This window comes from Nicotiana sylvestris, chromosome 7 (genome assembly GCF_000393655.2).
Source record: "Nicotiana sylvestris chromosome 7, ASM39365v2, whole genome shotgun sequence".
In the NCBI taxonomy this organism is placed as follows: Eukaryota; Viridiplantae; Streptophyta; class Magnoliopsida; order Solanales; family Solanaceae; genus Nicotiana; species Nicotiana sylvestris.
In genome coordinates, this window is record NC_091063.1 from 171,186,355 (window position 1) to 171,201,729 (window position 15,375).

The window sequence follows — 15,375 nt, forward strand, 5'->3', positions numbered from 1 at the left end:
TATAATATATCCCCCCTCCTTTTTAAGAAAAGAGAGGAAGAGAAAAACTATACAGAGATCGATAAAACTTCTTACTGCACGTACTTGATAATTTGCTTATTGTCACCATGAACATAAGAATAGAACTCAATTGCAGATCATTCAAGATGTTATAATTGTTAAAACCTAAAGCGAATTAAATAGTTTAAACTAAAAGTTGTATAACCTCATTTGTTTTCGTCCCCTTTTTTTTGGGTGATCAAGTGCATAACCACCATTGAAATTTGCAATAAACATACTTGTACTTGAAGCAAAGATATATTTCCCCTTTCTTTCTTCTATGAGGACAAATTCCAACTTTAGGTATTCAAACTCATTCTCGTACATACAGCACAATCATACACCCTATCAAGTAGCATCCAACTTTCCAAGTTTTTCTCTTGTATGATAATCCTCATCTGCATTCTCCCCACCCAATCTGAAAGCTCATTCATATTCACTCCAAAACCCCATGTGTCCTTTGTCAATCCCCTAGTTGTCAATTCTTTCATTTACCACAAGATTAATCAAACTTGTATTAACTTCCTCTGTTGAGACCACCAATCAAGAAAATTAAATATTTACTTTGTTGAGATTGCAGGTCATAAATAACTTGACTTCCAAAAAACTGCCTTAAGTACAACATTTCAGAAATCCACTCCCTAAAACCTTTTAATTAGAAAGAAGGTGAAAGAAAGCAAATCAAAACAAAAGGGAGAGCAAGTCCCTCATCATATTTCCAGTGAATACTTCACCTTGTTCATTATTTCCTACCATTAGCAATTGTATTTTGCTAACAACTGCAATTGTATGGTGGCAGGGTTATGTGGTAAATGGCTCCCCTGACTTTGTACTCTCTCAAAAGCTGAAACTTTTAAAGAAGAATTTAGCAATCTGGAACAGGGAGTCATATGGTAGAATTAGCACCAGAACCAACAAAGCTATGGAAGAACTACTATTAATGGAACAAGCAACTGAAGGAAGACTACAGACTCAAGCTGAAACAAATAAAATCCTTCAGCTAAAAATGGAGTTACAACAATTAGCCAAGGTTGAAGAAATATCATGGAGACAAAAGTCAAGATGCTTGTGGTTGAAAGAGGGTGACAGATATACAAAATACTTTCAAAAGGTAGCCGATTCTCACAGGAGGTATAACTGCATTGATAGACTACAAGTGGGAGAGGATATCATTGAAGAAAAGGAACAGATTAAAAGGGTGATATTAGATTTTTATCAAGCTTTATACTCTGAGAATGAAACTTGGAGACCTAGTTGTACTTTTGAAGGCTTGGGTTGTTTGAACAATGAGGAGAAGCATGCCTTGGAAGTTGCTTTTGAAGAGGAGGAAGTTTTAGATGCTATCAACTCCAGTGCACCTGACAAAAGCCCTGGCCCTGATGGTTTTACATTGGCTTTTTATCAAAGATGTTGGGATACTGTAAAACTGGATGTAATGGGGACTTTCAACCACTTCCATAGAAACTGTCACATGGTTAAGTCATTTAATGCCTCTTTTATTGCTCTCATCCCTAAAAGGAAAGGAGCAATTGAACTCAAAGATTTTGGACCTATTAGTCTTACTAGTAGTGTCTACAAAGATAGTGGCAAAAGTGCTGACTGAGAGACTTAAAAAGGTGATCGGGAAGTTGGTCTCTGACTACCAGAATGCTTTTATTAAAGGCAGGCAGATTACAGATGCTGCACTAATTGCTAATGAAGTCTTGGATTGGAGGCAAAAAAATGGTGAACCTGGCGTGCTCTTTAAGCTTGATATAGAGAAGGCCTTTGACAAAATCAATTGGCAGTATCTCATTTCAATTTTAAGGCAGATGGGATTTGGTGAAAAATGGGATTAGATGGATTAAATATACCTTCTCCACAGTCAAATATTCTGTTCTTGTTGACAGAAGCCCTGTTGGCTTTTTCTCCCCTGAGAGAGGGATAAGACAAGGGGATCCCTTGTCCCCTTTCTTATTCATTCTTGCAATGGATTGACTTAGCAGAATGCTGGAAAAAGCGAAGCAAATGCATTGGATGTAGGGTTTTGATGTTGGCAACATCTCTGGCTTAACAGTTTCAGTGTCTTAATTATTGTTTGCTGATGATACCCTCATTTTCTGTGGTGCTTAGAAGTCTCAAGTTAAATATCTCAATCTTACTCTGTTGATTTTTGAAGCTTTGTCAGGGTTGCACATTAACATGTCAAAAAGTGTCATTTACCCTGTTAATGTGGTCCCAGAACTAGAGATGTTGGCTGATATAATGTGTTGCACTACAGGTTCATTCCCTACCACCTACTTAGGCCTCCCATTGGGTGCTAGACACAGATCAACTGAAATATGGAATGTGGTCATTGAAAAATTTGAGAAAAGACTAGCGTCCTGGCAGCAACAATATCTTTCTCTTGGTGGCAGACTAACTCTCATAAATAGTGTATTGGACAGCATACCAACCTATTTTATGTCTCTCTTTCCAATTCCTGTCAAAGTTCAAAAGCAGCTAGATAAACTCAGATGTTCATTCTTGTGGGAAGGCAACAGCAAGAACCATAAATTTCACCTTGTCAAATGGGCCAAGGTAACACTTCCTAAATCACTTGGAGGTCTTGGGGTAAAGGACTTGGCTGTACATAGCAAGAGCATGCTAATGAAATGGCATTGGAGGTATAATCAGGAAGGAGTTGGTCTCTGGAAGGAGGTTGTTCAAGCTAAGTATGGCTATCAAAATCACTGGTGTACCAATACTGTTAGATCTAACTATGGATGTGGGTTGTGGAAGGGTATCAGGAAGCTGTGGGATGTCTTCACTATTGATTCTAACCTTCAGGTGGGAAATGGGGAATATATCTTATTCTGGAAAGATAAGTGGTTAGGCCATACTACACTGATGGATGCTTATCCAAGACTATTTTCTATTGCTACTAACCCAGACTCTACAGTTGCACAGAATTGGGAGGTTAACTCATGGAACCCAAGCTTAAGAAGAAATCTGAATGACTGGGAGTTTGATGACTTGGTAGCACTTCTTGGCAGCCTTCACACTAGTTCAACCATTACTCCAGGTAGGGACAAACTCAGATGGGGCAGCAGTAGGAGTAGTGCATATTCAGTCAGAGCTAGTTATCGAATCTTAAGCTCCGGGAAGGAAATGATTGATCAGTGGCCCTGGAAACTAATTTGGAGGACAAAAATGCCTCCAAAGATCAGTACTTTTTGCTGGATAACTCTAAATGGAGCATGCCTAACCCATGACAATCTCATCCGAAGGGGTTTTCAGCTTGCTAGCAGATGCTACATGTGCCAAAGCAACTCTGAAACAATCAACCATTTATTTCTTCACTGTCCTAGTAGCAACAGACATATGGTCCATGTTTCTTTCACTTTTTGGTTTGCGTTGGACAATGCCATGTAGTGTCAAGGAAGTTTTTGTGAGTTGGAGTTCATGGAAAATTGAGAAGTCCATCAAGAAAATCTGGTCTATGGTTCCTGCTGCTATATTTTGGTGCTTATGGACAAAAAGGAATCAAAGATGCTTTGATGGCATCTCAACTGCTAGATACCTACTTAAGGCTAGATGTTTGGTCACTCTTTTTAGTTGGGTTAAACTCTCCCCTCTGTATAACTCTGACCAATTTATGGAATTTATCACCTCTCTAGTCTTATGATAGATTTTTTGTTGCTCTCGTCTTAGGAGCTGATATCTTCTTTTATTTTGTAATACGTGTGGATGCTTTTGTCAATAATACACCACTTACTTCATCAAAAAAAAAAAAAAAAAACTGCAAATTTGCCTCACCCCTTTTTCAAATGTAAACAGCAGATATTTGGGGGAAAAAAAAGAAGGAAAAAGAACCATCTTCTAGTATTGATAAACAGAATATGAGGGAAACACCTAACTTGCAAGAGAAGTTTAAAACTATCCTACTATTACATTTCTTCTCTCTATTTGTGCACTGAAGATAGTCATCTGTTTTTACTTTGTTCTTATGTACATCATTCTGGAAGTACTTAATAATCACGGGGATTAGACAAATTTGAACTTTAATATGATGTTTTTTCCTGTCAAACTAACTTATCAGACATAATTTTAATGTTTTCTTCCTCTACCATCAATAAAATATAAGTCAAATTAATATATTAAGCTCTGAGTCAAATCAACTACTATCAAGGGAGTAACCCCCCTCCCCAATTTCAATAACAAGGCAGAGCTAAGTATAGTTTAGAGGAAGCAACAAACTTAAGTATTTCTAATGAATGACTAGAAATAAACTACTTGACATATGTTTTGGTCCCTTGATATTTAGACGAAGTCAGTGTGAATTTAATGATTTTCTCTTCACTGCCACTTTGGAATTTAAACATTCGTTTCATAATGGGGTACAAATACCACAAGGAACAGCATTCTATAAGTAAGGACTTGCTTAGTATTTACCCACTCTAGCTGAACTTTAGATGGCTCTGAATGTACAGAAAATTCCAAACACATAGATCTTATTCAACTCGTAGACATCATTCACATAAATCGCATCTTATGTTACTTCAAGATCAGGTACACAACAACAGAAGTTAGAGTCCCAAATAGTTTTTGTGAATTCAGAGAGAACAAAAAAGGCTTATAAAACTCAACTGACATGCCCCTGAATCATAGCTATACAAAGAAGTCTGGTAAAAATATGCCAGTAAATTAGGAAAAGATTGCTGATCGCTATATCTGTACCTTCCCAAAAGGCCCAAAAACATAATTTATCTCCTATATTCACCTTGAAGTTTGTTTTTGGTATATCTAATAAGCACTTACACTTCAATTCTAACAGTGTCATGACAATGCGACAGCGAATGAACATAAGTCCAAATGCTTTAGTAAGAGAAAAATATTTTGGAACTTTTTTATTTATAACCGAGAAATATCCAAGGGCAAGTTGGAGTACAGTTCAAAACTCGGTGTATAATGGGGCCATTTTGGAACTTCTGGTGATACATTCACATTATAAGTAGTAAGCAAAGGAAGCATAGGAAGTAAAACGAGTTCTCAAGTATACAAAGGAAAGATAACTTACAAAATGACTACTTGGTACAAATGACCATGCCAAGAACCATCTTAGGTATAAGTATACAGATATTGTACTTGTCACAACTCATTCTTTGAAAGTAAAGACATAAGCTAATCATTGGTCCCAATTCCAATTAGACTTGCAAAGACTCGAAAAGAGATTAAATAAATGGGGATATCAATTATTCATGAAAATCCCTTAAATCGCTCTATATCTTTGCTAACTGATACAATCTCTGAAGAACATAAAAAAACCCACGCCAATATGTAGTGTCAAAATCTCTTTGTGCAGAAATAAAGCATTGACATACTATTCACAAATAATCTACCTTAAAAATAATACTAACAGTACACACGTAATTCCAAGTAATTCAACATCTAGGACAACGCATATTGAGATATTCTAGAAGCCATATTAGCAACTTGAGCCTGCATCTGAGCGGCCCTAACCTTCGAAGCCGTGGCACGATGAATGAATTGCTCGCGTGACAACAACCTTACATTCCTCAAGTACTGATCAAATGGAATTGTCCCGTCCTGTATAGCTTTATCCAATGAATAAATCACATCCTCCATAGCCAAATCCGAGGCCGTACAATCCGACATCTGTTTTGAAAGACTATCACAAGGCTCAAACGCCTCGTCCACATCCACATTCACATCCCCATTCCCAATTTTCTTCAATTTTGCTTCGTTATCTCTAACCCAACCTTCTAACACATCAGTATTCATCAAAACCATTTGCAATTGCTGCTCTAATCCCTCCTTTTCGTCAAGCATTTCCGTAACCCCTTTCCTCAACTCCTTCTCTCGCCGCCTCAACACTCCTTGTGCACTATACAACCCGTCCATATCTGCCTCCCTCACCTTCCTCAACCTTTCAATATCACTATGCAATTTTCCCACAAGGTTATCTATTGCATTCCTCTTATACACCTCCGACGGATCATCCATTATCCTCCCTACCCCACCACCACCACTCCCATAAGGCGATGGCGGGTACATTCGAGGAGGTATCGCAGGTCGGGTTGACCCGCTACTCGAAAAACTAGTACCTGGCGGGGGATGCGGGTTCGGGTTTGGATTGGGGTTCGGGTTTGCGTTTGGGCGACGTTGGGAGTACAAAGGGGGATCACGGCTAAAGAAATGACTCAAATTACCAGCCAAATCAACGAGATTCGAGCTTGGGTAAACCCAATTACTCAAATAAGGAATCGAAACGATACCTGAAGGGTTCACGAAAGGATGCTGGCGCTTGATGATCATGTCGCGCGTGGGGTTGACGAAAACCAACGGCGCGTGACGAGGGTAAGACTCCATTAACCAGATGATTACCGGGATGTTGTAGGTGACGCCTTGATAGACCATCGGAACGGTGCCGTCTGATTGAAGGAGGTTAACGGTACGGCCGTCGTTGTGAGTGAAGGTAGCGGTTTTGGGTTGAAGAGAAGGACACGTGTCGGTTAAGGAAACGAGGTGTTGACGGATTTGCCATTTGACGTCTTCGGAGTAAGGGAGAGAAGAAGGGCCACGTTGGGAGAGAACGTTGCTTAAGAATTGTTGGGTGTATTGGTTGGAAGACGGGGAGTGAACAGCCGGCGGAGGTGGTGGTGGTGCCATTGTTGATCGGAAGGGAAAAAACGACGTCGGATTTCGATCAGTTCCGGCGATTGAAGAAGGAAGAGTTGGAGCTAACCTTTTACTTTTTGAAGCGTTTGTAAGCTACTTTGACTTGATGAAATTATTATTTAGAAAGTTTGGATTTCAATTTGGAAAAACATGGTGAACAACAAATTTTGGTATGTTTAATGACTGAAAATTTTGAACAAAATATGACTGAAATTATTGTTTATTTATGAGAAGAAAAAATAATTAATCAAAAAAATATTTTTCATCTTTGGTTTCCACCATTTACAGAGCCTGTTTGGCCATAAATAAAAAAATTCACTTTTTTTCAAAAAAAAAAATTTATTTTTTTCGAAATTAGTGTTTGGTCATAATTTTTCAATTTTCACTTGAAAATAAATTTTGAAATTTTTCGAAAATTTGAAAAACTCCAAAAAATCATTTGTCAAAATTTTCACTCAGATTACTCATAAAAATTCAAAACAACCCAAAATTATATTCATATCCAAACACAACTCTAATTTTCATTTGAAAAAATTCTCACTTTTTTTTTTTTTTTTGAAATTTTACAATTCCTATGTCCAGACGCCCACATAATTTTTCCACCTTTTTAAAAAACCTTTGCAAATTTTCGCTCTTCAAAAGCACAAGGTTTCACCCAAGTACTTTTCAAAAACGTGTTTTTGCGAAGAAGTTATTTTTTCTGCTTCTCAAAATTATTTTTTCTTTTACTCAAAAATATTTTTTTTTCTCTAAAAGTTTAGCTAAACACTTTAACTTTGAAAAAACAATATTTTTAATAAAAAAAAGTTTGGCCAAATAGGCTATTGTACTAAAGTTTTTCCTTAAAGAGGTAATCAAAATTCCTCGTTTTTCCAGTTGTGTAGCATAGCGCAATGCAACACATGTGTTATGTTTGCAAAACTTATTAAAACATGACAAAATATAAATAGTGGCTTCAAAAGGGGCTATTTGTGCACTTCAGTCCTCTTATGCTTGGGCTGTGAGTTGAGTTGTTAGCGCAGACCAAACCTGATAAAGATGGCCCAAGCTTTAACCTTTTAGTTGTTGGTAGTAATGACACCAAATAGTCATTCTAAAGGACTGTTATTTAGGAATTAGTTTGTGGGTCCTGAATTTTAATTTTTTAGTTTAATTTTTCAGGACAAAAATATCTTGGGCTGTCCTTAATTTTTTGTAGCAGTCAAGGTACTTTATATACTCTCGGATATATAATTCATGTTTTTACACCTTATTGGTAAAGGTATACGAAGTAGGATTAGTTACCTCCTAAAGCAAAGATTGATACTTTATTTATTTTAAATAAATACTCTTTTAAAAAATTATATTTCATAGCTATCTTTTAATTTTTTATAGCCAAATATCTATTTATGTTCACCTCCTACCCTTAAGCCATAAAATAAGCTTTGTATTATTTTTCCCTCTCTTATCCCCTCAAATTTCTCCTATCCCCTACCCCATATCTATTCTCCCTCTCTCTCTCTCTATTTCCCGATGTTTTCTCCTCCGCCGGACGCTGGAGCAATTGCCACCGTCACCGTTCGACCGTGGCCGTTATTCATTGATAGCGCCACCCTCTGCCTCCCAATCTCATTCTCTGATGCAACATATCGGATCAATAAAAACCTCCGTTATTTCGCCGGTAATTACGTGCTAATCGTCAGCAACCGGAGGCAACGGTGATGGCGAGCGAGGGCTGGATACTGATGTTACTTCAACGAGACGACATTAGGGTTGTTCTTGAACAAAGACGACGGAGTTGGGGGCTGAGCAACTTTGAATTTTCTGTTAATATATTTCAATGTATCTCGCTGTATTTCATTGTCTTTTTTTTCATTGTATTTCAATATATCTCATTGTATTCTATGTATTTCATTGTATTCATTATCTTTTTTTTCCATTGTATTTCAATGTATCCCATTGTACTCTATGTATTTCATTATTTTCACTGTCTTGCTATATTCCATGAATGTATTCATATGCTTGTTTTAATTAATATAAGCTATGTATTCAGACGTATTATATAATTTCTCTGAAGATTGCTATGTTTTTGGGGTGTTTTTCGATTGAGAATTTTTTTTATAACTGGAAATACAAAATTTGTGTGTTATAATTGAGTTTGTTGAGTTATATTAGGAGTTTATTATGTTAATTGATCCACTTTCCGTTTAAAAACAGTGTAATCCCCCGTTTCACGCCGTGAATACAGTCGAATATAATAATCTATCCAGCTGTAATCCCATGTTTCACGCCATGAATACAGTCGAATACACTCGAATACAAAAATCTGTCTAGCTGTAATCCTATGTTTCACGCCTAGAAATGCTACTGTATTCATGAATACAGTGACTTAAATATATCGAATACACTCTAAAAAAATTCAAAACATAGCTATAGGAAGTAATATAGTAAATGGTAGCTACAACTAGCTAATAACCACTAAAACATAGTAGCTTCTGAAAGTTTCTCTACGAAGTACATACATGTTGAATATTTTATAAAAAGAAATTAAATAAATATGAAGTGTATTATTTTTCATGATGGACACTTTCGCGTAATTTCTTTTGTCCATCCGGGATATAAATGTCCCTACGAAAATTTGTCCTTTTTTCACTTTCAGCCCGCATCAGAAATTATTTACATTCGGTAATCGAAAAAGTGTATAATTTTAGTATATAACATACATAATGTACATATAATACACAAAAAATAATATATTTTTTGACTATTATTTTAAAAGCGACTATACATTATTATTTTCATGGAAAATTTTCAGAGATAAATAAAGCCCATGTTATCAACTTTATAAGATTCAAAATAAACAATCCTTTTTGCCCATCTCATGGCATGTGCACTTATTTTTGTACCTTCTATTCCTTCCTATTTTATGGGGAAGTTTGCATCATTTCTTTCTACAATAAATTCTCTTAAACCCTTCTGACACAAGAATTTCCATGAAACAGCTCTAACAAGTATTGCAAAGGTAAGCAAAGAGATCCATACAAGATTGCCATTTATGCCTGCCCATTGGGCTAAACCAAATCCTAACTACTATTTTGTTTGGCTAAGCTTTTAAAATCAGCTTATTTATTTGACGAGAAGTAATTTTTATTTGATTAATTAATTTATAAAGTATTTTTGAGCATTAATTAGTTTTTGGCCATGTTCTTAAAAAGTGTTTCTAAGTGTATTTTTCTTCAAAGTTTTTTCGAGAAAAAACTTTTATGGAGAAACTACTTTTTTGCTGCTTCTCAAAAATTATTTCCACTTCTACTCAAAATCACTTTTTTTCTTTTAAAAGCTTGGCAAAACACCTTAACTTTAGAAGCACTTTTGGATAAGGCAAAAATGTCATATTCTTTACTTTTGAAATAAATCAATGAAATAAAAAGGAAAGAAAAACAGATTCTTTACTTTTGAAATTTGGTTCTCCTAACAAGGCAGAAATGTCATATTCTCAAATCTTGCGTGACAAGAGCATATCCACAATACAAAAATTGGAGATTTTTTTTTTTAGAAAAAAACGAGAAAAGTCCTATTTTCAATTATTTAATTGGGGCCTATTTTGTGAAGAGAAACAGAATCATGGCTTTTTAGCACTAGTAATTGTCAAAATGGCATTTTCAGCACCAGTATTAGTAAAAAATTTGATGTGTAAGCATAACAAGTAATATTGAATTAGTAGTTTTCTCAAATATATTTCTCTAAAGATAGAAAAAAAAAGAATCACTAAAGGATATGGCAGGGTGTATGGAAAACCTATACTCTTAGGCAGAGATCTCGGGTTCCTACGGACGAAGAAATTCCTGGTAGAAGCATTTTTCCTTAAATAGTCTTATACGGCGCGAATCCAAATTAACTGATTCGGGCAGTGCATACGAATAGAGACGGACCTAGGATTTCAACATGATAGTGCACCACTATTTTACTCAACCAGTGTCCCTAAAGACTTTTAATGTTCAGGGTGCCAAGTTATTTATATAATCATTTTTAAGATATGCACATAATATACACAAGATTTCTGCCGAAATTTACGGGATCCGATAATATCTCAATACTACACATAAGTCCGTCTCTCCATACAGATACTGAATAATTAAACAAAAAATAGATAGGGAAAAGAAGGAGAAGAAACAGAGGACAGCACAAAAGAAAAAAGATGAAAAGACAAGAAACAGTTAACAAAAAATATAGCAGAGAACTGAAAAATATGAAGACTTTGAAAAGTAAATATTCATTTACAATTCCATATCTGAATTAACCAAACTCCTTAAAATAACCATGACCATTCCTATATATCTTCAACAAAAAAGAAGAAGATAAATAAGAAACAAAGAACTAAAATAAAAAACTATAACATGAACTCTTTTTTCTAAATTAATCAGGATTTTTACTGGCACAAATCAACAAAGAAAATCCAACTTTTTCTTGTTCTTTTTGCTGCAAATTCTTCTCTTCTAACCATAACCTACTATCCAAACCACTCCTTGTTCTAAACATAAACATAGCAAATCCAGATTTTGAGTTAAACAACCAATCATGAGCATCCCACATCATATCTATCAACAATCCATCCAAAAAAATCGTCTGATTTCCGCGAAAATTCCATTGTAATCTCTTAACCTGAATAACATTTTTCTTATCAATTGTAACACACAAAGCTGAATTCTTGAATATGTCATTTGTACTCTTTTTTTCTTCTCCTGTGCACTTAATCAGTATATCATGACATTTTCCACTGTCACAGAACTTAACTTTAGTTGCAAAAATACAGCTGCCTGAAAAATTTTCACTTCTTGAAACCAATGTAAATCTCGCCATTCCAACATTAGAAATTGAATTCTCGAACTCGATCTCTTGTTCCATGTCTCCTAGTACTAACCCCACCTCAGAATTCACTAACACTTTTACGTAAAACCCGTTGATCGGTTCAGGACCTGCTTCATATATAGCACTAGAAAGATCCCAGAAAATATTGAATATTGAGTTAAAGCATTCAATAGTTTTTGAGCCTTTTGCCTTGTCTATTTTCTTGAAATTCTTGTTAAATTTGGAGGAAGAACAAGGATAGTCACTTATGCTAATTGAGAACCCTTGTTCTAATAAGCTACACCATGTGATTTTGATGAAAAACTGCTTTTCTGTGTAGAGTTTGACTTTGTAAAGACAAGTAACAACATTTTGGATTGAAGGAATTAGGTTTGGTGATAAATAAACATGATTTTTTGGACCTGAACAATATGAATCTGTTACTTTTATAGCATGTTCATTGTAACAACTTGCTATATTTCTCATTCTTTCTTGAAAAAAAAACAAAAAAAAAGAGACTAATATATTTGATTCTTGTGAAGTAAAGGAAGATAGAAAAGAAGGGTGTTTTTAAGTATTTTTTGGATTATACTTAGCTGTTGTAGAAAGGAAAATGAGGGGTTTGAAATTTGTAGAAGAAAAGAGAATTTGTAGGTTCTTTTCTTCTTCAAATAGTTGTTTCTTACTTGAAAGGTTTGTTTTAGTATGTAACTGAAAAGAAGAAGAAAAACCAATAGAGAGAAAATCCAGGTTTTGGCCAGGTCATGGCCAATTAATAAGGATTCTCTGACCTAAAAATTCTAAATAATTATATTAAACAGTTAGAAGAATAGAAGGCCTTATTAATTTTCATAAAGAGTTTCTTTAATTAGAGGGGCAGCTCGGTGCACGAAATATTTCGCATTCACGTAGGGTTCGAAGAAGGGTCGTACCTTAAGGGAGTATGATATCTCCAACTTATTCTAATGCAAACATCAATAGCGTATTTCATGGCTAGAGACTGTGACCAATGGGCTACACAAAGACAACTTTACCGTTATTTTGAGGCTTCCCTTCCCTAAAGAGTTTCTTTAATTAAGTAGTACAAATTTTCATTGACAGTTCAATTGTTATGTCTAATTAAAGGGCAACTCGGTACATGAAATATTCCGCGTTCATACAGGGTCTGAGGAAGGGCCGCACCCTAAAAGGGAGTGATATTGATAGCCTACTCTAATGAAAGTATCATCGATTGATTCCACGACTCGAACCGTAACCTACGGACCACATGAAAACAAATTTATTGTTGTTCCGAGACTTCCTTTTTAAAAAAGTTTCTTTAATTGAGTAGTACAAATTTTTAGTGACAGTTCAATTGTTTTGTCTAAAAAATTGTTAAGAAGAAATTGTTAAGTTTATTAAGTACTACTATGGTTTGACTTGATCTGATTCTAGTAGAAGTAATGAAGAAAATGCTAGGTGTTCTATTTTATTTTATTTTGATTATCATTATTGTGCTTAACTTGTCGTTTTCTATGATCTGTACTTACTATTTAATTGTTTGCTAATGTCAACTTATTAAAAAAACTAGAAATTAAAAAAAGACAGATGGTTTAACATAAACCTTTGCAGATACATGTGATCATCATTCATTTCAAAGTAAAGAGTTGATATTGAAACATATCTTGCGTGTCATTTCAAGAAAAAATAATAATATAAGCTAATTCAATATAAAAAGACAGCGTAATACATAAAGTATTCTGCATTCACCTAGGGTCGGGGACGCATCCAAGAGATATGATGTAAACAGTCTAACCTAAAACAAATATTAGTAATTGTTTTCACAGCTCGAACTCGTGACCTATAAATTACACAAGAACAATTTACTCATACCAAGCTAATTCTATATGCCCATACCATAATGTAGAGCTGTTGAAGATGAAAAGAAAAAATGTGATGTCGAGAGATGGGCCCTGTAATTAAAATTAGTCAGAAGGAACCACCAACTACAAATCAAAGCAGGATATTATCAAGAAACTCCTTTTTCTCTTTACTAATTTCTATATATTTTTAAGAGAAATATACATTTTTAGCTGTTTCAAAAAATAATAACCGATAATATATATATTTTTTATGTATATTTATATTATACATAGAACAATATACATCCTTTATATACTTTTTTGCTAGTCGGACCGCCAATTTTGTATTTTTTTCCTACTTTATACAGGTTAATTCATCAAGATAGCCTCCATATTTTCTATTTTACTAGGATTTTTATGAATATTTGATTATTCAGTAATTCTCTTCTATTTTCCTCGTCTTGTTTATTAATAAAATAATTAGATTCGAAAAATGGATTATAACCCAACATCACCTTTTTGGCGAGAGATGTCCTTGTAATTTAAACTACCAACCAAAACAAATAGTTTTTTCAATTTACTCTTTGTTTTTCATTTGTTGTGGACAGAGCCCTGTGAACACACTTCACTTGGAAGTGCGTGGGATTTATAACTCCTAATCAAAAGTTTCGAGTTCGAGTCATATGGGACATGCGCGAAGCTACATTAATTCTATGAGACATGGGCGAAGCTACATTATGATAAGAGCGGTCAATTGACCACCCTTTATCAGAAAATTACACTGTATATACAGATAAAATATTAAGTTTTAAAGATATATAGTAACATGTATTGAACACCCTTTCTCGAATTTTTTTTTACTTCTTTCAAATTTAAATACCCTTAAAAAATATTCTAGCTTCGTCACTGCTATGAGAAATGGAAAAACTTCAGATAGTGAGCACTTACATAAGACTATGGCTTGGCAAAATTCGTCTCCACGAGTATATATATATATGAAACTTAGATGTCGATGGATATAGGTATACATAAGATTTTTTTAATCATCTCTATCAATCTCAAAACTCAATTATACTAAGCTGGCCCGTTCAATCAATTATATCAATTATACATAAGATATATATGAAAATTAAAGAAACTTTGGAAATATTTTCTTTTGATCCAATCAAGATGTGCACAAGTTGCATATCAACATTCTTCTTAATACTCCATACGCATTTGCAGTTGAGAACATTAAATTTAGTGAAAATGAACGCAGTGAGAAGTGGACTAAAGAATGGTTCCCTTGAGTTTGTGTCTTTTCCAATCAACTTCCACAGGAATAAAAACAATAATCATATAAATTTATTATTAAGAATTTTAGGTTTTTATTGGATAATAATGAGTTTCGAATTTAGGGATTTATTCGAAATAATCAATAACTAAATTTATAATAATGAAGTCGATTTTTCATTTGTTACTTTATGTGTAGTTTTCTTATTTGCCGGTGCAGTTGCTAAATTCCCCCAATTCCCCTTCATGTATGGTTACCTGATGCCATGGAGGGGCCTAACCCCATTTCAGCTCTTATACATGTTGTTAATATGGTAACGACGGGAATTTTTCTTGTAGCTCGGCTTCGTCCGATTTTCAGAATTATACCTTACATAATGTAACATAGAAGAATATTTGAGTTGAACTTAAAAAAGGAGCGATAATTTATATTGCTGACCCCAATTTTGTTTGGCACTGAGACATGGCTATTGTTGTATACTAAACCCGGCTCAATGATCCAAAAAAAAAAACTTTAGAAGAATAATGTTGTTTCCTTACTATCTAAAACCCTAAGGGGTCGTTTGGTATAAGGTATAAGAAGGTATAGTGCTGGTATAAAAAATTAATATCACCTTCTTTGTTTGGTTAGCAAACCTGGTATAAGTTATTCCGGGATTAAAATTAGTACCAGGATAACTTATACCTTGTAAAGGGTGAGGTAATTAGTATCGGGAGAAATTATGCAATTGTCATT

The 15,375-nt window shown here is 34.6% G+C and overlaps 2 protein-coding genes across 2 annotated transcripts; both read right to left on the reverse strand.

Annotated features, from left to right (window-relative positions):
• Window positions 1–5,231: 5,231 nt before the first annotated feature.
• On the reverse strand, window positions 5,232–6,866 carry LOC104236812 (protein ELC-like). The gene has a single exon (XM_009790830.2). The coding sequence runs from the start codon at window positions 6,688–6,690 to the stop codon at window positions 5,449–5,451; it is 1,242 nt and encodes a 413-aa protein (XP_009789132.1). The 5' UTR covers window positions 6,691–6,866; the 3' UTR covers window positions 5,232–5,448.
• Window positions 6,867–11,094: 4,228 nt separating this feature from the next.
• On the reverse strand, window positions 11,095–12,012 carry LOC104236813 (uncharacterized). Its single transcript, XM_009790831.2, has one exon. The coding sequence runs from the start codon at window positions 12,010–12,012 to the stop codon at window positions 11,095–11,097; it is 918 nt and encodes a 305-aa protein (XP_009789133.1).
• Window positions 12,013–15,375: the final 3,363 nt, after the last annotated feature.